The sequence below is a fragment of the Lagopus muta genome, chromosome 3 (genome assembly GCF_023343835.1).
Source record: "Lagopus muta isolate bLagMut1 chromosome 3, bLagMut1 primary, whole genome shotgun sequence".
In the NCBI taxonomy this organism is placed as follows: domain Eukaryota; kingdom Metazoa; phylum Chordata; class Aves; order Galliformes; family Phasianidae; genus Lagopus; species Lagopus muta.
The window spans coordinates 81,117,874-81,139,383 of NC_064435.1; the positions used below are offsets into that span (position 1 = coordinate 81,117,874).

Here is a 21,510-nt window from a genome sequence, read left to right on the forward strand (position 1 = left end):
TATCCAGTATTTCCAGAGTTCTGTTCACTCCAGTACTGAAGTCATATGCTCATCCAATGCCTTTTAAAATAAATTGAGACAAAGGGGAAGACATTCATCTTCACACTCATCTAGCAACTCTTCATCAGGATCACGTGAGAGGTATCAAAGCTGAGGCTGGCCTCATTTTCAAGCTTTGCAACTACTTCTATCACCCATGGCTCTTTACAGAGCTCATTCATACTCAAATCCCCTCAAAGAAGCTTCCATACTCTCATCCTCTAATTATATTCACAGCATTCCCTTCCACATCCAAACCCTCCCATATCTTTCAGCAAAGACACTGACATCCAGGCAAGTCTTAACCTAGCACTGTGGAGAAATCTCTCACTATAATAGAGCAGTCCAATTCTCTCCTGCAGCAAAAGCCTGCTGGGCAGAGAAGCACCCTCAAGATCACAACCCCATAAGCCACTACTATTAGGGCTATGCTCTTGTTCACCTTCCTGGTGTAAAATTATTACACCAACTGCACTCATATCAGCAAAGCAACCTAACTAAAAGGAGTAAGAGTGGAAGGGAGGATAGGTGACATTGTCTGCTTGCATATGCTGTAAAAAGTGAACAGTTCTATGGCAAACCTCAAGGTACTTTGAGGTAGCACAGGGAGAAAGGAGGGCTGTTTTCCCCATGCTAACAGCAAGCAAGTTTGGGCTGGCAGAACTGTTTGCAAGGTCACAGAGCTCAAGTACCCCAGAGGAAAGCCACCAAGCAGGGCTGGTGAAACTTACGGATTTCCACTGGAGACACTGCATTTCCTCCTGAAACACTGAAGAAGTTTCTAGCCAGCTTTGAGCAGTGCCAGTAATCTACAGCCTAACCCATGTGACCATGGTTTACAGAAGCTTTACCTCTTGAACAGAAAATAAGATCCAGCCCCTCAGCAGTTTAGCATGCTAAAGCACCCAAATGAAACAAAACAACTGACTATTTAAAAGTTGACACCAGGGTCAGCTGGGCTGGAGGGCAACATTGAGCAGGAGGACTGGGCATAGTGTGGTGCTTTGGTCTCTGCTCTGAGGGTACTACCCAGAAAAGAACACCATTAGGAGCACCACATGACTACCAAAAAACTATTCCAGACCCAGTGGCCTTTCATGCAGTGGTTGCTTTCTGTCACGACCAGACACAGCTGAAGGAACCTGGTATTTGTATGCAATCTGACCTGCAGATCTGTACAAGAGGAGGTATTGGTCTGGGTTTCTGCCACCTTTGCTGGCATAGACAGGAAACATGATCTCGTTTCTGTGGCATTTATACAAAGTGTGACAGGAAACTTCAAATGAAAAAAACTGGGCTCAATAGAAGTCTGCTTTTAAATATATCGTAGGTCATTAGTAATCCAAAGGCAGCCTGTGTAATGGGTTTTCCAGTTCAGATCTTGGTTTATTATCCGACTTAAACTAAGAGAATCCAAGCTGAAAAATTCAAGAAATGCTAGGAAGGGGAAAATGGCCATCTTAGATGGTTAAAGCCTCATGACCTTGCAGTAGGCTTGGTTCCAAATCCATTTACTTTTACTACATAGGTTGATACCTTTACATTAAAGAAAATAATTATTCCTTATCTAAAGAAAGGATCAGCTGCCACCCAGTGGAATTAGAGATCTCTGCATTATACTGGTAGCTCCTACTGTTACTTCTTCACCCATGTGGCTGCACAATTTCCTGTTCAACAGTAACACTTGGTTTGTTTGCAGTATTCCCTGCATACAGATGACTTGGCATGTAAGAATTATCACCATTTTCATTTATGACAAGGGAAGCTGAGGTCAACAAGGGCTAAGTGATCTCCCCAGTCACACCAGTTCAGAAACAGAGCTAAGACCAGACAATGCCTCTCCCTGACAGATGCCTTAAGCACAGGTGCTGCTGAGCCAGAGGTCCTACCATAACAGAGTTGGAAGCAGAAGGGACATCATAGATCAGGGGAAAAGATGGGCACACAGCAGGGTTAAGGCTGCCGCATCTATAATCTGGTCAATCAGTTGCCTAAACTCTCTTCTTGGTCTTCCAATGAAACAAGCAAGTAGTCTGTTTTAAGAGATGTCTGCAGGGATATTGCGAGCTGTCATCAGTTATTTTTCACACTAGGAAAGCATGCTCTGTTACTGCAAAAAAGGCTTTGACATATGGTAGGATCTAGAGGTGAAAGACAGAACTGTCTTTACAGCTGGCAGTACAGCTCCCTGCTATGAGCAGGCAGTCAGGAAGTATGAGATACGAAGAATGAAGTGCTATATAGAAGCATCCACAGCTCTAACCAAAACGTGGACAGAAACAGTCCTTGCATTAGGTTTTGAACACCTTACATTCAATGGTAGCACAGCCAACATATTGAGGCTTACAAAGGATCTGAAGTCCAGCACTGTCCACACAATTAACAGAAGCTTTCGGCCTCTGAGTCTTTCCAATGAAATAAAACCAGAATAGTTGGAATATTTCTGCACCATCCTACACAAGCACATTTCTGAGCTGCAGCCCTATCATGTAACAGATACAAGAACAGGTAAATGCCATGCAGTGGCAGAAGGCCAGTAGAAACCAGCATTGACAGCAAGAGAAGCACTTGTTTCTAGGGGCAGCGTGCATGCATACATGTACACACACACACACACACTTTGCTTAGAAGATAAAAAGCAATGTCAGATTCAAAAGAGACCCAGATTCTGAAAAAGAAGATTCAGAGCTATTTGCAAAGATAAACCTTCTCTGACCCAAAGTACAATAGCAGGATATATTAACACATCACTTTTCAAAGAGAAACACTTTGTTCCTTCTGCTGCCATCCTGAGCAACATTTGAACAGCCATCATCAGTAAATGCACAGCTTTTCTGTCCTCCTTGACCAGCTACATTTGCAAGGTGCATCCCCCAGCTCTCACCCAGAGGATCCAGGTAGCTCAGAACACAAAACAGCAAACTTCAGTATTTGAAGGATTCACAAGAGTGTGACCAGCAAGCCAGGAATAGCACAAATTGCTGGCAAACAGGAGCCTCATCATTCAACACTCTTGTTCATTTACTGAGTCCTTTAAAAGAAAAGGTTTTAAGGATGCTGAACAAGAGATGAAAACATGCATCATGCTTTCTGTGAAAGTCAGTGAAAACCTGTTGCTGTTTCATGGTTTTTCCCTTTCGTAATGAGCTTCCACATTGTTGGAAGGTCATTCAAACCAAGAGCCTATAGCAACCCAGTGCCCCAGACCACTCCCAGGTTGCAGTAGCATTACCTATCTCTATTGGGTGGCATCAAGAAATCCTCAAGTTTTACTTTGTTAGACTTCCTAAGCTGAGAACTTCAGATGAATATTACTAAGCTCTATATTTTTTAAGTCAGTCACTTGTATCTTTACTTTCTTACCTCAAGAAGAGAGGAGGAAGAGGCACTTACTATTGCTATGTGGTAGGATTTTAGAATAGTTTCCATAGAAAGCCTCCCTGCATTTAGCAGCAGCAATCCTCCCCTGGCATTATCTACTTAACCTCACAATGCTGTTTCAAATCCACAACTGGTGCAGATCACTGACTGATTGACTACATTGGTCAGAAGACAAATGATTCTGATTAGCAAGAAAAGACAGCTGTGGTTCAGAAATTCAAAGTGATCTGGCCACACACAACCAGATCTAGACACACAAATCTGAACAGAGCAATTCCAGGAAAGTCTCAAGGTTAGCAGAAGGGAACAGGAGGAAAGATAAATGTGTAAATAGACTTCTTATTTACCAGGCTGACTTTATTAAATCTGTTGCTCTGGACACACAGAAAATTAAAGCCAGAGGATGTACTCCACCAGGTCATCACATAATGGACATCATAGCAGTCTGTTTGCCTGGATAAGTCTTCTATCTAGGCTGATGCCTCACTCTCTAAACAGGCCTTGACAGGTGAGATACCATCATGCTCCAAGAAGGCAGTCACAGCAGACCACACATATGTAGTGCCATCTGTCTCTCCCTCAGGAATGCACATTTTTGGATCTCCAATTGTACTTCCATTCTGCCTGAGCTTATGGAATGACATCTGTAAATACACTAAGTGCATTGTGCACAAAGTACACTCACATATTTTAAACTATGCATATTGAAATTGATGTTGCCCTGGCTTTCCTGGAATGCATTGATTTCCTTGGTGCTTTCATTTCAAAAAAAGAAAGTACATCCCAGTCTTGAAGCCTAGATCAGAGCGATGTCCATAGTTGCACTCCTTAGAGTGAATCCAAGGATTCACACAGGCTGACCATCTCTCAAAGTAAACCACACTTTCTTGCTCAGCAAGGAACTACCACAGTGCATGCACACACAAACCATAAATGAATGTTATAAAACAACGCAGAGAACTATAACCAGAGCCAGCCTTCCCCAGCAAGTTGGGCCCTCCTTACACTACATGTTTCCCTGTATGAAGACAGGTTTCAGTTAACCTAAGAAACCCATGTCATCAGATCTGTCCAGCATGAAGAGATAGCTTTTATTTTATCTTGGCAGCATTAGAAGCAGTGCTGTAGCACATATTCACAAGTAGGAAGAAACGTGATGCCAAGAGTTTTCATCTCCAACCCTAGGCTGATAGCTTCAGGGACCAGGCAGTATATTAAGGGACCCACTTGGAGAGCTTTCCTTTTGGACCCTATAAACTGATCTGCTCTGTGCAGCCAACAGCCTGTGGGGGTCCCCTCTCCATTCACCTCGGCACTCTCATGCCTCTCAGACAGAAGGTCTTATTTTCAGTTGGTCCTGTGTGGAGCCAGAAGACAGATTTGATGATCCTTACAGGTCCCTTCCAATTCAGGATATTCTTTGACACTATGCTTGTTGAGGGTCCTCCAAACACACTCATTCTAATCAAACAAATTCAAGGCTCATAAACACAGAAAACAGGAAAATAAAGTTCCTCTAACAGATTTCAAATGAATTTACTTGAAGATTCAGACAATTGCAACTCTGTAGACTGCTGTTACCTAGAAATTTCACTAGCATTACACCCTGTTACCTCTGTTCTGCACTAATTCCACAATAATGAAAAAAGTAAAGTTATTTCGGGAACTTTTTGTCCAGGAAAAGTACTTATTAACATACCAATAATCTCTCAATCATCCCAGGACTCTAAGCATTTTGTCTACAAGCTGTGAGAGCCAAAGCTTTTTATCTTCAATATTTTTTCCTCATGATTTAAAAAAGACACAAAAAAGACAAAAGAATGCTAGTGTACCTCAGTGTGTACAGTTCAGCATGGATAGCTAGTGCTAAGGACAGCTAATACTTGAAAGTTGATTAATATAGGTAAGGTTTTGTAATTGTATGAAGATACTCAAGTAGTTATACATAAAGTAAAAATAGTGCAGAGCTTCAAACAAGATGTTGCAAGTACTTCAGGGTGCCCATGAAAATTACCCCACCAAGAATATCCACTCTTCCCAACAAATCAGATGTTAACTTGAGTTATCCAGGTTTTGTTTTCTACAATACCTTCTTACTTGGCACTAAGAAATCTCAGTAGATTCCCAGAACTATGCCATCCTCTCATAATGATTGATTCAAGCTAGAGAAGCCCTTGTTCAGAATTAGCTTTTATCTTACCAAAAACCTTAACGCAGACAGGAATTGGAGCGGCTGCTAATGTTGGTTAGATATTCCATTATTACACTTTCAAAAACAAAGCCAAATCATCCTCTCTCCTGGCATTTCTGTTTGCAACCTGTGTCTGTTCAGTAAGTTAATAACTCATTAAGCGCGAGTTATTTGTGGCAGGAACCATCCTATTGTACTGAACCTAACACAAGGAAATCCTCCTTCGTGGCCAGGGACAGCATAACTTCAAAATATTAGAGACTATTCAGAGCGAAAGTTCCCCAAGATAAATTCTGTTATTTTTCTTCTTAATCTTTTAGGATGTCTCCTCTGTACTGTCATTTCCTGGTACCTGATTCTGAGTTTTCCAAGTTATTTCAGTTGTCTCATTTTAGCTCCTCTCATTTGCCCTTCCCTACTGGCCAGCAGGTTAACAATTAAGGAGGGACAAGTAAATCCACACAGTGCTGTCCATGTGTTTTAGGGTGTTTTTTTTTTTTTTTTAAGCATGGTTCTGCTCTGAGTTAGGTTTCTTGTATATGTTTACACCATACCCAGCAGCCAGCCTCCATTACTAGTTTCAGTAGCCTTTGAAGAAGCCTAATTGGACCTCTTAGATGTAGGTGGAGTGAAGGTGCAACTTCCCAGCCCAGTATTTAGATCCAAGTTTCTTACTAATTTAGACTGTAAAGGTTTTTTTTAGCATGAGAATGGTTGGTAAAGTCACAGATATGACTGTCTACATACATTTGACTCCCATGTTTACACTTGGCTCTGAAGAGTCATTCTTTCAACCCCGCTGGAAAGTGTCAGTCCTAAAATAATTGTTTTCCCTAGGAACAGCATTACACTGGTAAGAATGACATGGTAGACTCTCTCCAGATTGCTACATTGCAATTATTAGGGGAACAAGAATGCAAATTATTGCAAACAAGAATGAAACTCAATCACAGTATTGTCTGTACCACATGTTTCAAATTACACTCAAACAGCTGTGATAATTAGCTAGGAAGTAATTCAGTATCATAAAAGTTCTTTGTTACAAGGAAAAAAAAATAATAGGAAAGCCATAGTAAAGTGAGAAAACTGAACTCAAGGAGCAAACTCAGTAAGCATCCTGCTTGGGCTCAGCATGTAAATCCCAGGAAGAACCCCACCTTTAAAAAAAAAAAAAATCTGTTTAGCCCCATTCCATTTTAGAAACACATGATTGTGTGCTTGAGAACTTAAGATATAAGCAGAAAAAGCAAACACCAGAGCTATCAGGAACTACTGAAGCCATCAAAACCATTCCTCTGCAGCCACAGGCTAGCCAGACTCTGATACTGAACTAAAGCAAGTGTTCACTGTACCCAAAGTACACACAAAAATGTTGGGGAAAATGAACAGCCACTTAGGAACAAGTCAGACAATATCCATTTCCACAAAAGCTGAAGGGATACAGGAAGATGGAAGCCTCACAGCACTTGGCCAATACAAATGGAGCAGCCCATTGCCTCTTACTGCAAGGTAGACATCCATCCGTGTACTGAAGCATGCATTTCTGCCAGAATGAGGAGGTTTGAGGTATACGGGTGTGATATCATTACTGGTGCTACAGCCAGAAGAAAAAGGATTCAAGCAAGAATCCTGGCTGTCTCACAGAGCAAGTACAGAAACACAGCTCTGAGGGACATGCCAGGATAGAAAACACAGCCACAGAGTAAATGGACACTTGCAGCAAGGCAGTAATAGTGGCATTTGTTTTGTATGTGTTTAGCAAGCCACTGAAAAGCAATGTCTGTCACTTTCACACAGATCATAAATGATATTTGGAATCCCTCATTCAAGAGAGATGAAGTGTGACCATTTACATCTTTCTCTGCCACATAGCCCTCTGAGCTCAGAAATGTAGGTTGCAATACTGTTATTTAGTAGTTCTTAGCGAAAGGCAGCATCTGACAATGTGAAAGGTATTAATATTTACACTCAACTGAGAGCAAGCTGCTTGTCAGTATCATTCATCTACTGAACACCAAAGCCTTGTCTCTCGAGTCACTGCAGCTCATCTTTTTTTCCCTTTCAACTTAAAACTGCCTTTCTTGCTGTGACCTATTTTCTAGGGAACATACTCTCAGCTAAAGCTGGAAGATCAAATCAGAACTGTAGCTACACTTTCTTTGAAGAGATACATCCTTTGCATTTGAAATACAGCATATTGGTTTCTTTCTGGCACTTATTTCTAAATGGAAACACTAAATCTGATGGGAAGCCTAACTAATTGAAGAATCAGCCATCCTTATTACCAAAAGGACTTCTGGATTACAGCAGCAAAAGCTCCCCCCCCCCCTCCCCCCCAGCGCAGGTTGGAATAGCTCTACAAGCAACTCAGTTGCTACCTTTTGTCTATAATACCCACAAAAGGCAGATGGGAATAGCTCCACTGGTCTGACTTCTGATTAATTTGTTCCCAGCTCTACTTACATGGATATGTTTGCTGTTCTGAAGCCTGCTAGACCCTCACCAAGCATAGAATCAGTAAGGTTGGAAACTACCTCTAAGATCATCTAGTCCAATCATTAACCCATCCCCACCATACCCACCAACCATGTCCCTCAGTGCCACAACCACATATTTCTTTAACACCTCCAGGAATGGTGACTCTACCACTTCCCTGGGCAATCTGTGCTCACCACTCCCTCTGAGAATGTTTTCCTAACATCTAACCTGAACCTGCCCTAGTATAACTTCAGAACGTTACCACTCATCCTATCACTGGGAGAAGAGGCTGACACCCACCCCACCACAACCTCCATCCAGGTGATTGTAGAGAGCAATGAAGTCTTCTGGAGAGGAGGCAGCTCAGGAACAAACAGTTCCAGTTGCCTCAACTACTCCTCATAAGGCTGCAGGCCCTCCACAGACTCATTGCCCTTCTTTGGGCATGCATGTTAATTGAACCCAGCAGGAAGAAATACCTTTGGGATTCTCCTTATGCTCAGGTCAGCATGAGATATGCTCAGATTTGCTCCAGCACCTTCCCACAAAAGCTAGATTTTCCTGAGCAGCACTCAGACCCAGTCTTCCTTTCACTGGCTCCAAGTTAAGGGGAAAATCTAAATCACACAGTGGAAATCCCCTCTTTCCAGAATGCATGAATTCTTCCCAGCTCAAACCAAGGTGGAGGATGTTCATCAGAAAGGAAGATCCAGAATGGGCTGCAATAGGTAAGTCTGGACAAATTTAGCTCTAGAAAAGTAAAATCTTCAGTTACGCAGCTGCTGAGCTGCAATCTGTACTATACACTGCAGCTCTGAGTTAACATAATGGCTTTAACTGAGCACATTTTCCTCACAATCTCATAGCAGTTCCTCAAGTCTGTGCCTGACACATGCCTTTAGCAGGCCGTTCTCCAAGGTCTCCCCCTTTTCTCCCTATGGACTTCATGGACACAGAACTCAAGTTCTTCAAGTACTAGAAGTTACTTTAGAAGCTCCCCTTCCCCCAGAAGGGCACTGCTGCTAGCTTGTGAACATTAGAAGGCAGCTGCTGCATAGACAGAGTCAGAGGCAAGCTCTGCAACTGGAAATGGCTCCATTAATATATTTTGCATCGTGGGTCAAGGGTCATACCTAAAGCTCCCAATTGAATGTGCATATTCCCATTTGCTTTACTGTGAACTGAATCAAGACCTTGGCCTCCATCCAAGAGCCCCTATGCTTTTGACTGCACATTTACATGCTGCAGTTGGAAAGAGGCTGAACTCGTCCTGTAAACATTTCCCTATTTTTAAGCTGCAGAAATGCCTCCATACACCCAAATCTGCAGCTTTTGGAGCTGTGGTTTTTGAAGTGGTTCAGTTAGAAATAAGGCCTTATTTTTAAAAATGGCTTTGATCTTTTGACTTGTCAATTTTTAGTTTTTACAGATACACAGTATATATAAAAAAAGGCAAGTTCTAGAAAAGAGCTGTAAGAATAAGTACATCCACAGTAGTTTTAAACTAGCATGTTTCTTGTGCTAGAGGATAAAAGGCCAGGTCTTTCAGGCTAGGTCAGCTGGAAAACACAGTGTTCCTTCAAGATAGCAAATTGTCAGACCCTCAGATCATCTCTTTGCTTGTCCATTGTCCAAAGAGACTTGGCCTCAGTGAAGGAGGAAAAAGTGCAGGATTTGATCAGCAACTGAGAAAGTCCTGAGAACAGATTCTTTTTCTCCAGCTGTTTCCCATCATGTTTCTCTATGTATCAACTTTAGACAGACTAACCCAAGAGAGCGGTGCTCCAGAAGTGATGATGAAGGCGAGAATGCAGCTTTATGCTCTGAAAAAACAGCACGTGCCCTAGTGCTGATTTTCCATATTTTCATTTTCCCTTCCACTCAGTCTTGTATGCATTTTGACAGATACTATCTGTAAAGCAGGGGTGTTGTTGTGTTTTTTTTTGTTTGTTTTGCTTTTTTCATATAATTTCAGTGCATATCAGGTCACAGCAAGATAGCCTTGAGGAATTGATGCAATGGATTTAACACGCAGCTGCAGACATCATAGAAACCTTCTGCAAGATTACCTTGACCTTCTGACGCATGAGCGGCCAACTTCCAAATGAATTATAACTATCCTCGTACTCAAAGTGTAGTAACATCGTGCAGAAGGCCAACTGTCAGGAGTAACAAATAACAGAAGGAATTCATCATCACCATGTTGTGCAGCTTCTCCCTGAGATGACCAAAAGACACTAATGCCAGCCAGGCCCATGCCCCAGTTTTCAGAAGTAGCCAGCACATTGCTATTGGCACATCATTTTAGTCCAATGCAATTGCTTTCCTGTCTCTAAGCTGCTTTTGTAAAGGCTGATGTGAGCTCCTTAGTTGCTTAGGTTTTACTGAAGTTTCTACTCTGCTCATATTAATTAAGAGGCAAATAACACTCATTATGGATCCTAATTAGTACTAAGTTGGCAGAGAGATGATGTATCAAAAATACAGTGTTTAATGAGTATGTGGCAGATATTAGTCATCTCACTTAACACAGCTGGCAGAGGCTCCTCTCACAACAGAGTAGGCTGGTGAAAAGGAACCAACCACAAACACTGCTTTCCTTTGCAGAAGCATTTGTGGACCACTAGCTGACCTATCAGGTCACCAATAAACATCTGTCAAAAGCTCTCCCTGTCAGTCAACTACTGCTCTGCTGGAAGACCCTCACAACTTCAGGAGGCCACGGTGGCCAAGCAACACAAGCTGCACTCAGCCACATGCCCAGCAGAAACCCGTCCATCACAGCCAGCAGTCGCTTAAGTCCTCAGCAGCGGCAACTTCACAAGAGCACACTACAGAATATGGATATCCTGTGGTGCTAAGCCGCCACCTGCAATAAATAGCGAGGAATTCACGTTAATCACTTCATTAGAATATGAAAGTCACAAAACATGCTGCTTTAGGAACTGAATGGTTATTGCCATTTGCAGTGTTTTACTGCTTGGTAAGCTCCCCTAAATGGCTAGCTGCTCTTTCCATCAAAAACTCATTTCATTTTCTTAAGTACTGCAGAGCTGTAGAAATCGCAAACAAAAAGGCATCTGCAATTTGGGCTTCATAAGTAGTTGAAAAATCTACACTTAAAATTAATTGGGAGGTTTTAGAGTATGTTTAGCCAAAAAGCTCACATTTAACAGTAGCCAGATAAGGAAACTTTAAGAAATTAATGAAAATAAAATACATTGCATAAATCCTCTGATAGCCTTGCCTGGAATATCAGTCAGTCTGAGTGTTTTTACCAGCATCCGTGAGATGCAGCTACACTCACCTTGGAGATATTGGTGTCTGCTCAGTCCTGCATTGAAGACAAAGCTACAGTTGAACATCACAGATGAGGAGAAAAGTATTAAGTTTACCTGTAATCTGCTCTTCTCCTTTTCACTACAGTCAGGACTCGCAGAACATTAATCAATATTACCTGATTGACAATGAGCAGCACAGTTTGTTTTCTTTTTAGTAAAGAGTGATTTGGGTAACTTAGTTATGCTGGCCAGGCTACAAATGCATGCAGACACTCTGCAATGACCTTTTCTAAAAGGCTAACTTCCCCTCTGCTTTTATAGTACGGGCTCCCTAAAGTTTTGTTAGGAGAAGTGATAAGTTCTTTAGTTACTACCAAAGGACCAAGGTCTGCTTCAGGCTTATAGCAACCAGGTAACATGCATCATAAAAAAAGGGTTTAAAACATGCCCTGTACTACCTCCTGTAAACACTGCCAACTCTCCTTATGGGCTCAACAAATCAAGCACGGTCCTGAGCTGGCCAGAGAGCCCAAAGTACCTGCCAGTGCTACCAAGGACTGTAATGGCAAGGAAGAAACCATTGCATCCCTCTCAAAACTCTGGATTTTGCAGTTGAGTTTAGTCCTTTCCTCCAGATAAAGTGGAAGCATAATCCTAAGTGAAAGAGAAAGCACTTTTCTTCCTTTCATAAGGGAACCACACAACTTGGTTTAATAGCATATTTTGCAACATAGGCTGTTCCCTACCCTTTAACACTCAAACCACTACAGAAATAACAGTGCTTCCAGCAATCTGTAAAGACACAGCAATAAAAGAGCACTACATTTCACAGCAAGACAAGAGGGCTGAGAATGTCAATTTTTTCCTCATTTCACAGTGGCTTTTACCTAGAGTGGAATGGCCATTTTGGATACAAAGCACATTTTCCTTGCTCCATATGTGTTGATTTGTGAATTTGCTCTCTGCAGATTTCTCATTCTGAGAGCAACCGTGTCCTTGTAACCATGGAAACCACTTTCAGCAAATTTCCTCAAAATACAGAAGCAGAAGGATGCAGAAGAACAAACATTTTAAGAAGGTTTTACACAAGGAGTATGACAGCATCTCCACAGAAGCATTCCAAATGGCTTGAGGATTATGCAGAAATGGATAAAGTCACAGTTTCCTGATGCTAGAGGGTTGGCTGCCAGGCTGCTCACCTTCCTAGCTGGACTCAAAACACGTGAGTTAGGCTCAGACTACATAGAAGACTCGCACTTGTACAGTGTTGGAGCTTTCTTGAACATTTGGTGAATCAGGTGACTCAGCACTGAATTTTCCTGGAAGCATAAGACAATCCAGGACAGAATCCCATCAATTTTTAATCATGTTTTTAAGAATGATAACTTGAATTGCCTTCAGAAGAAAAAAAATAAAGGCATGCACCTGTATAAAACCATAAGGAAAGAGGAAGAGTCATCTGAGCAGATCTTAGTCTTCCTACTTTAGTTTCCAACCTGCAGCAGCGCCTGTAAATGGCAAGAGTAAATACCATTTGGGAGACCATTCCACCCTAATGCCTCCCACCAGCAATTCCCCAGCTTCAAGGGACTCCTTGAGCCTGCTGAAGTTTGTCTAGAGGGTAAAACTCAAGGCAAATCTTCTCCAAGTACTTTTCCAGGGTCCCTTCCAAACCACGTCAGCTTCTTGCACCAGCACCATCCTCCTGCAGGCAGCACCCACTCCACATGAACAACCACCTCTGTTCATAGTGAACTAGTCTGCTAGTGCCACTTCATGGCCCTCTGTACTCTTGCTAGAAGAAATAATCTCTCTACTCATTCAGCCCTCCTACATCACTCATTATTTTGTACATCTGTATCATATCATCCACGCAGCCCTTTTCCAGGGATGGAAAACTCAGTCTGCTCAGTGAGACAAAAATCTTTCTCCTCCCACTGCTGCAACACATCTTAACATGGAGGAAATAGAGCTGTGGAGAGGAGGATGAACCTATAGGCTACATACTGGCTTTTCTTTTAGCCACTGTATTTTTCATTAGTACTGAGCAATAAATGGTTATAGTTATTATAAACCCAGTGTCACACTTAAATGGCAGTAATTAAATCAGAGCCCAATTTTTATGTGAGGCCTTCACCAGAACTTAGATTTACCAGCATTAAATTTCATCTGTTATCATACATCTCAAATTCAGCAACTCCATCCCTATCCCACAGCACCTCCAGAACACCTGGATGAATACCACCAGGCCTGGATATCCATTAGTTTTCATTTTGTTTATTTGTAGCTCTGCCTGTTTCACTATTACTTCAAAATTCAGGCTGATTGTTTGCTGAACTCCTACTGAAAAGGACATTAGGAATTTCCCCAGCTTCCTCCTCTGCAGCAAGCAGAAAACTAATTAGTTCCTTTGCAGTAGCCTTGTCCACATGGGCTGTTAGATGACCCCAGTAATTTCTAGTGGACTTTGATCTTTGTTTAACCATACAGCCTCTGCCCCTCCCTGGGATTTCACAGCTGTTGCTCAAGGCAGCATTGACAGCATGCAGCTGTGTGACCTTGGATCTGGTTGCTGGAAACAGAGCTGGGAGAAGGCTTGCTGTGGGCCTCCACTCCTCTTTCCCTTGGGAGAGGCATTGACCCTTCCCTTGGTCCCTGCCCAAGCTACGTAGGTGACCTTGAGCCCAAACTTACTCCTCACCAGCCCAGATCCAGAAGTCAACTTCCCAGCCGTGGTCCTTCTCATCCCCCATGGACTCATCTGACTAGCTGGACTCCTGGATGTACCCCAGCCACCATCACCCAACTTGCCCTGATCACTGAAGGACTGAGCCCAGCCATGACCTGCCAGCCTTCCTCACTCCCAGCCTCCCTCTCCCTAATTCTGGGGACAGGCTAGGGGAAGGAGACTGCTTCGTTCACCTCACTAGTCCTCAAATTGGATTCATAATATGTTACAGTAATGAAGCTCCAGACTCACAAGGACTAAACATGAGGTGTGTTTTTGGATAGAAAGACAGAGAGGAGGGACTTCCTCATAGCTCTGCTGTTAGACAAGGAGGCAGGGCAGCTGTGTACTCTACATTTCCCATGCATGACCTTCACCTACTTGCTTAAATGCTCCCCATTGGTCTCTCTCATTCTAGGAAGGGATGAAAATATCCTCCTGAGGAAAGGCACACAGCTTCCTCCCTCCTTGTAACCACTGCCAACAGCAGCAGCTGCCCTGACCAGGGCTGGGAGGTCTGGAAGCAGGCCATTAGCCTGAGCAAGTTCAGAGGCTTCATTTACAGAGCTGGGACAAGATAAGATACAGAGAAGACCTTGGTTCTCCCCTGTGCGAAACAGAAATATCACGCTGGCAGTAGGATATAAATAGGGCATCAGGTATTATTCGTAAGCTTTATACCAGTATACTTACTTGCAAGAAGAAGCTCTCCATGTAAAAGCAGCAAGAAAAATCTTTACTATTGAGTATACTGTATTAAATTTCTTATGTTAGCATCACTGGTTTGAGACTTGCTTGCAGGCTTGCCTTTTAAAAATGCATGTTCTAGCAACAATATTACTATGCTAAGCGATGAAGACCTGTACTTTACCTCTCACTAGGCTTTAGAAAACCACTCCTGCAATATTACCTTCAAAAAACAGTACTAACACAAATTTTGTGTTTGCATATTGAGGTGCATGCACAGAAATTTTTGAAATAAAATTCAGCCTAAGGTCTACAGTCATGTTTCAGCAGGCTGCAAGTCTAAGCTTCAGGGGGTACCAAGGAACCTTGGAGGGCAGGAAGTTGTAGCACCAGGCTTTCTCAGCATCAGATTCACCCTCGAAATCAAAATAGCTCTCCCTCCCCAATCCTTCTTTAAGGAAAGGCAAGGTAGTTCTACAGATTTTAGTTCACAGGGCTTTTACCCTTCACTCCTTCCTGTTTTGTTGCATAAGTTGTCACTTAGTGACAAAGCATCAGAAGAGGAGGGAGAAAAACAGGGATATCCATGAAAAGTTTGAACATACAATGGAACAGTTCAGATAATGAACTGTATGAATACACGGGAAGCTAGGTCTCCAGGAAGAAGCTACATTCTCATTTTTAGGTTATTAGATACAGTTAGTAGAGTATTCAGGAACACAGTAAAGATTATGAAGTCTGCATTCTGAGCAAGGAGTTCCACAGAGCATGGACAGTCTGTTATTGGTAATAATTGCAGTAGATCACAGAAGACTGCTCAGATCTGCAGTTGGAATGGAATGAGGGCTTTGATTTTTGGTCTAAAAGGCTCCCAGGAAATGCTCAATATCTACTGCATGAAGTTGACTACCATCTGTTGCCCAAAGGAAAGACATCTTCTCCACCTCCCAGCCCAGCAGTTTGGTAATTGCCTCAGCTGCCACATACAAGCAGGTGCTGTTATCCCAAGCCCTAAAAACATCAGGACTGCACATCACACAGAGCATCTTTTCTCCCAGAGCTTTCCTACTCAAAAGGAGTAGAACTGCAGCAGACCTGGAGAGGAAACCAGCCCTTCCCCTGGTTCTGCAGGATGGTGAGGGAAACAGCATCACACCAGCTGGCACAGCAGCAGGCCCTGCTCAGCTCTGTCCTAATACTGATCTCCAGGTGGCTCATTTGGGAACAGCTTGGCTGCCTGAAAGCCATCAGCTGTGCACAGAGCAGAGGCATCTTGAATCCCAATCAAAGCAGCAATTAGATTTTACCACTCGTTAAAGTGCAGTAGCAAAGAGGTAGAAAGGTGATGAGATAGGAATAGCTTCTTTGGTGAAAATAGCTTAACGCAGGTTCTATTTATTCATGATAACCCTTCTTCCTGATGCATACTCCATGCACTTCCTTTTACCCCAAAATTCCATGTTCACAAGTGTCTCTGTTCCTGATCTGTAATCACAGTCCCTGCACCAGCCATGACAGCACTCAGCTATTTCTAGCCTCACAGCCTGGAGTCCCATTGATTAGCATTATATCAGTCTGCTCCACAGGCCAGAATGGTAACATCACCATAGATAAACAGGATATTTCCCCTATTCAGGCTGATTAAAGGAGGTTTCTGAGTGAACTAATCTAACTGCATACAAAGCACAGAAGATAAATATCTCCCTTTGCAGCTATTACTGAATTACCATTGATATGCCTAGTAAGCTGCACATTAAGATCTAATTGCTTCCTGCTTCCCTCATTAACCTGAAGCACTGTACCAGTGAAAATCCTACTCTTCCAGGAGGTACCACAGTGCCCCACAGCCTCTGATCATCCTAGAACCTTGAATCTAGAGCTGCAATCTCAAAGCTGTCTAAAGTAATAATGCCATCTTCTCTGCTTATCACAGCCATGTAACTACTCTGCAACACTCCCTTGTCTCACTAAGCAGTGTGTTTCCCTGCCTATTATTTGCCTCATAGAAACCTAACACTGTGGGTCTACAGAAAGTAATGCTTGTTTTTCATTTAAGCATTTTAAACCCCTTAAACCAAAGCTTGATGGATTAATTACCTACTGCAATAGTACCTGTTACTATATCCTTAACCTGAAGTTCTTGTTTGCTATCATGTGCCAACACTCCTCATTTGCCAGATCTTGCCTCATCAGTCAAATATCTAGTCAGCCATCCTCCACATCTAGCACTCCTTCACCATTTCTCAGGTTGTTAAGCACAGAGATTTAACTGTAAGCCTTCTTACAGCCTAGTGAACTGCAGGTCTGGGCACTGCAATACAAAATGGGTTAAATCTCCTGGACTAGGGGAGATTGCTCAGTCAGCTCACAACCAAAGCCTAAGGTAGTAGCATTCTCCCAGCTGCATTTCAGTAGTGGTGAAGTAGAAGGGAGATCAAAGCTGCACACTCTGAAAGAAGTCACATGCTTGCACTTGAAGATGGGCAATACTGTGTATGGTTACATGGACTCCACAGTCACACCCCAACAAAAAATAAACATGGAAAGCTTCCAGCAACCCAGTGTCAGCCTCAAAACCTGTACATTGCTCATTCCTAGAAGCTAGGCGTGAACATACTTCATTGTTTTACTCTAAAGCCTAATAACTTACTAAAGCTTCATAGATATCAATGTCACATCAATGTTTATAAAGCATCCATATTCCCTAGATGAAACAACTCCTAAGCACAGCATTTTTAGTTATCACTGTGAAGTACTCCTCTATAACAGAAAGGTGCATACACACCAGTGTCAGCAAGTGCTTGTAAAGATGAGGCTTACCACAAGCAGAACAGATGAACTCGCTATGAGTAGAACAAGGTGATGACAGTAACGGGTCTTCACCAGCAGGTCAGAGAGCAGCCCAGGAGCAGAGGCTCTTTCAGCTGGGCTGCACTGAAATAGAGTCTAGTGAGGGGTGGAGTGGGGACAACCCAAATAGGGGTAGTAGGTCAATCTGAGCTATTAGTATCCTCTAGGCCATGGCACCTGCACCTGTGTGCATTCCTCATCCTATAAAGAATGGAAGTATGCAGTGAAAGATACCTAGGCACTAAATGAAATAGAAGCTGAAATAGATAAATCCTTTACATGAGTTTCACCAAGCATTTTTAAAGGTGAAACACAGTAAGTTTTGTTGCTGCTGGATGTCTATTCCTACAAAGGAGAACACATTCACCTTGTACAAGGGCTCCTGATCATACACAGTAAGTCTCATTCCAACAAGGCCAACCAGGACAGCACCATTCCTTGCAGCATAACTGGTAAGGAAAAGCATGATTCTACACCCAGGTAATACCACTACAGGAGAACACCATCCACTCATACTCTAGAGATAACTTACTGCAGATTAAAAACTAAATTCCCTGGATATCTCCTCTGTTTGTACCACAGTGTTTCCCTTATTTCTCCATCCTCTCCTTTTAAGCTATCCACACACTCCCTTGCACCCCCTCTCCATACACCCATAGGTATATATCTGAAGGTCATCTGAGGACCTCTGAACCCAGCTTTCATAAGGTAAAGAGAAGTTTGATACATTTGTGGAAACTTCTACTGTGAGAAGAGCATCTATTAATTCAGAAGTCATGGATTCTGTTCAACACAACCATAATAGCTACAAGGGAAAATAATAGACAGTGGTTGTCACAACACAATAGAAAACATAACAAGACAGCAGAACAGCAAGGTCTTCCAATCTACTTAGACACAATAGCATTAGGCATATAAACAAGTAGGAAGAAAAAAAAAAACAAACCAAAAACTGCTTACCTTCAGAAGGCCCAAAAGATCCTCAGGTAGCAGAGATCTCCAGCAAGATACCCTCACCTCCACTGCCAACCCTTAAATAAGGTCTGGTAAGAGGCGCATTCTGGCTCCACCTCTTGCAGTCAGCTGCATTGCTTGCACCTGAGCTCCCCTGGTTGGCCCTGCCTTCCCACCAGGTGCTCAATCACTTTTTCAGGCCTGGACTTAGCATTTCTGCTACAACTGTTCTTCTGGGGGTGGTAGTGGTGTGTTGTGTTTTCTTCATTTTACATAACCAAGTTGCTTTCTGCTGTGTGTAACTATTTATATTTCCAGTTTCACCTTGTATCAAGGTGATACAGCCAAGCAAGAGGTCAAGATTGCTTGCATATTGTTTCCAAATTAAACTACAATGCTAAATGAAGCTGATCTCCCTATGGAAATTACAAAGCTGCATGCAGGCCCCCACAGCGCTATGTGTATTGTAAGGTTAGAAGAGAATCTGAATATCAGAAGGTGGTGCTGAGGGCACTCCTGCAGCATGGGCTGGGGTCTCATCCATGTCCTGCTGGCAGTAGTGGGCCCCTTTACAGCTGGAATGAGCCAGATCCTCAGTTCAGAGATGCAGGTAATCTCGCCAGGCAGCAGAAAGTGAATTTTACTATATAGAGTATCTTCAGACGTGAAGGAGCTTTCTTCTACCTCCCAACCTAAGCAAGTTCCTGTAACAGCAGCCTTTCAAGCAAAGAATGGCAAGAAGACCTTTGTAGCAACACTTGTCCTATGATACAAGGCATCTGCCTGCTAGCACTAGGCCAAAACTAAGCACTGCAAAATCCTGTCCTCGCCACCTCTTGATGCCCCCCTGTGTGATATGGAAGTTTGAGCTCTCTCTCACCAGTGCATGTGGGGTTATAAGCTGTAACTGTAAGGATAGATGCTATGTTAGCAGTGCCTGGGAGACCCCGAGGAATTCTGAATTAGTACAGTTCAATAAAAAATGCATCTGAACAACCTCCACATCTTCACTGTTGTTCTGATCTTTTATGTGAGTGCAAATTCCCATTATTAAATCTATCTGTCTATACAGTACTACCTTGGTGTGTTTCCCTTGTCTAAATCCCCCAGTGTATGTATTGCTAACAGTATTAACTATAATGAGAATGGGCTTAGAGCAAGAAGAAATTACCTGACAACAGGGAAAATGAGAATGTTCTGTGTGCTATAAAACTTGGGAACAGCACTTCAGGGTGTGAACATTTCCATAGGAAAGCAATTACATTGATGAAAGCTGACTGGTAAATAGTTTGAACAATTTGTGTGTGTGTGGGGAAGGGAATTCGGAGGTTGCTGACTGGGACAGGAATGAGCATTATTGTAGGAAGCAATGAGAAAACAGTCATCTATTTTTTCAGAGTTTGGTTGCTGACTTACAGAGTATTCCTGCTATAAAGGGTGGCCTTGGAATCAAGGCTGAGCTTTTTAAAGGTAGCTATAACAAATAATAACAAAAAGAGCGATGGACGAGATGTTGCATACAGTGATATCATCAAGTTTCTGATGCAACACACACTGAGATGAACGGCAGTGCTTTGCACCCCTGAAGTTGCTTCCTGCAGAAATCCTGACAAGCAGCACGCAGGCCCACAGCCCACCCACAGGCCTCGCTGTTGCTGCTCACACCTATGGTGTATGGGAACTGCTGAGTCACAGCCTGAACCTCTGATTGATCACCTGAGGTGAGCCATGAGTCAGCCAGAGGAGCACAGGTGAAGGCAATTCTGTGCTGCCGGAAGGGGGGGAGCCAGGCTCCATCCCTCCTAGACCTATTGAAGAGCTGGCTACCAGAGGGGAAGGATCTCTTCTGGAGATCACCTCTCTTGGTGTTCTGTGGTGAGTTCAGCCGAAGGGTAAGCTCTTCCACCTGTTCTCTTTTGTGATCATTGTCTATTTTGCCTAATTCTCTTGATTCTATTGTGATTATAGCATCTTGATATCTATTGATTATACAATTATATTGTGATTATAACATCTTGATTATACACTATGGCCTAGAGCCCCACATCACCCCTGGGGGCCCTCAGCCCCCCCCCATGTATGCTGTAGGGGGCAGGGCCTCAGCTCCCTACAGCCTGGCCACCATCCCTGCCCAGCCAGCCCACTCAAAAGCCCATGGCCTGGTCCAGCTTTGGTCTGTCCCTGTACCCAGGAGGTGCTATCTCCAGTGCTCTTACCTTCAGCTTGAGAAACTAGAAATGCAGGAAAGAAAAGGAAGAATACCCAACATGTCCAAGTAATGAAAAGGATAAATAGTTACACATTAAGCACTTAAGCAGAGGACTGCAAGGAGTGTTTCTGCAGGCTGATTGTTATCCAGGAACCAGCAGCAAACAAATCCTTACACTTCAGCTATGAGGTCTTTGCCCGAGTAAGAAATTCTTTACTCAGAGGGTGGTGAGGCAGTGGCACAGCTGCCCAGAGAAGCTGTGGTGCCCCATCCCTGGAGGCTCAAGGCCAGGTTGGACTGGGCCCTGGGCAGCCTGAGCTGGTGGGTAGCCGTCCTGCCCAAGGCTGGGGGTTGGAACCAGCTGATCTTTAAAGTCCCTTCCAACCCAAGTCATTCTATAACTCTATGATAGGCAACCAGTTTGGTGATAAGTTTCTTTCTACTTACTAAGCATTACAACACTGGAGTTGTACCTCACTGATGACTTTTGTCTTTTTGCACTCTGAGTACCTCCAGAGGCTTGTTTACATATACTCATATGAACTGGCAAACAAATATACATTAACTGTCTGCTACTATGACCACAACCCATGCAAACCCTATAATTTTACTCCTTTTCAGGAGGACTGGACCATGGAAATTATCATTTCCCATACAACTACTGTGAATCAAGAATGGGGAACACCTTCCTGTGCTCCAGGTCCTCCCTGCC

General features: G+C 43.1%; 1 protein-coding gene and 1 long non-coding RNA gene across 4 annotated transcripts in view; one reads left to right on the forward strand and one right to left on the reverse strand.

Moving 5' to 3' along the window:
• LOC125690309 (uncharacterized) overlaps window positions 1-12,788 on the forward strand; it is a 28,573-nt gene extending 15,785 nt beyond the window's left edge. The window contains exons 2-3 of one of the 3 annotated variants that reach the window (XM_048938492.1): window positions 8,740-8,817; window positions 12,339-12,788. In XM_048938492.1, coding sequence (XP_048794449.1) covers window positions 8,740-8,817; window positions 12,339-12,352 — 92 coding nt within the window. In that variant the 3' untranslated portion in view covers window positions 12,353-12,788. Of the gene's footprint in view, window positions 1-7,713; window positions 7,905-8,739; window positions 10,452-12,338 lie in introns of those variants that run through there. The other 2 variants (XM_048938491.1, XM_048938490.1) reach the window with 2 other exon arrangements.
• Window positions 10,563-20,233, reverse strand: LOC125690314 (uncharacterized). Its single transcript, XR_007375611.1, has 2 exons — window positions 18,596-20,233; window positions 10,563-10,958 (listed from the first exon to the last, which is right to left on the reverse strand). It is a non-coding gene; the product is annotated as an uncharacterized LOC125690314 (long non-coding RNA).
• Between the last annotated feature and the right edge of the window lie 1,277 nt (window positions 20,234-21,510).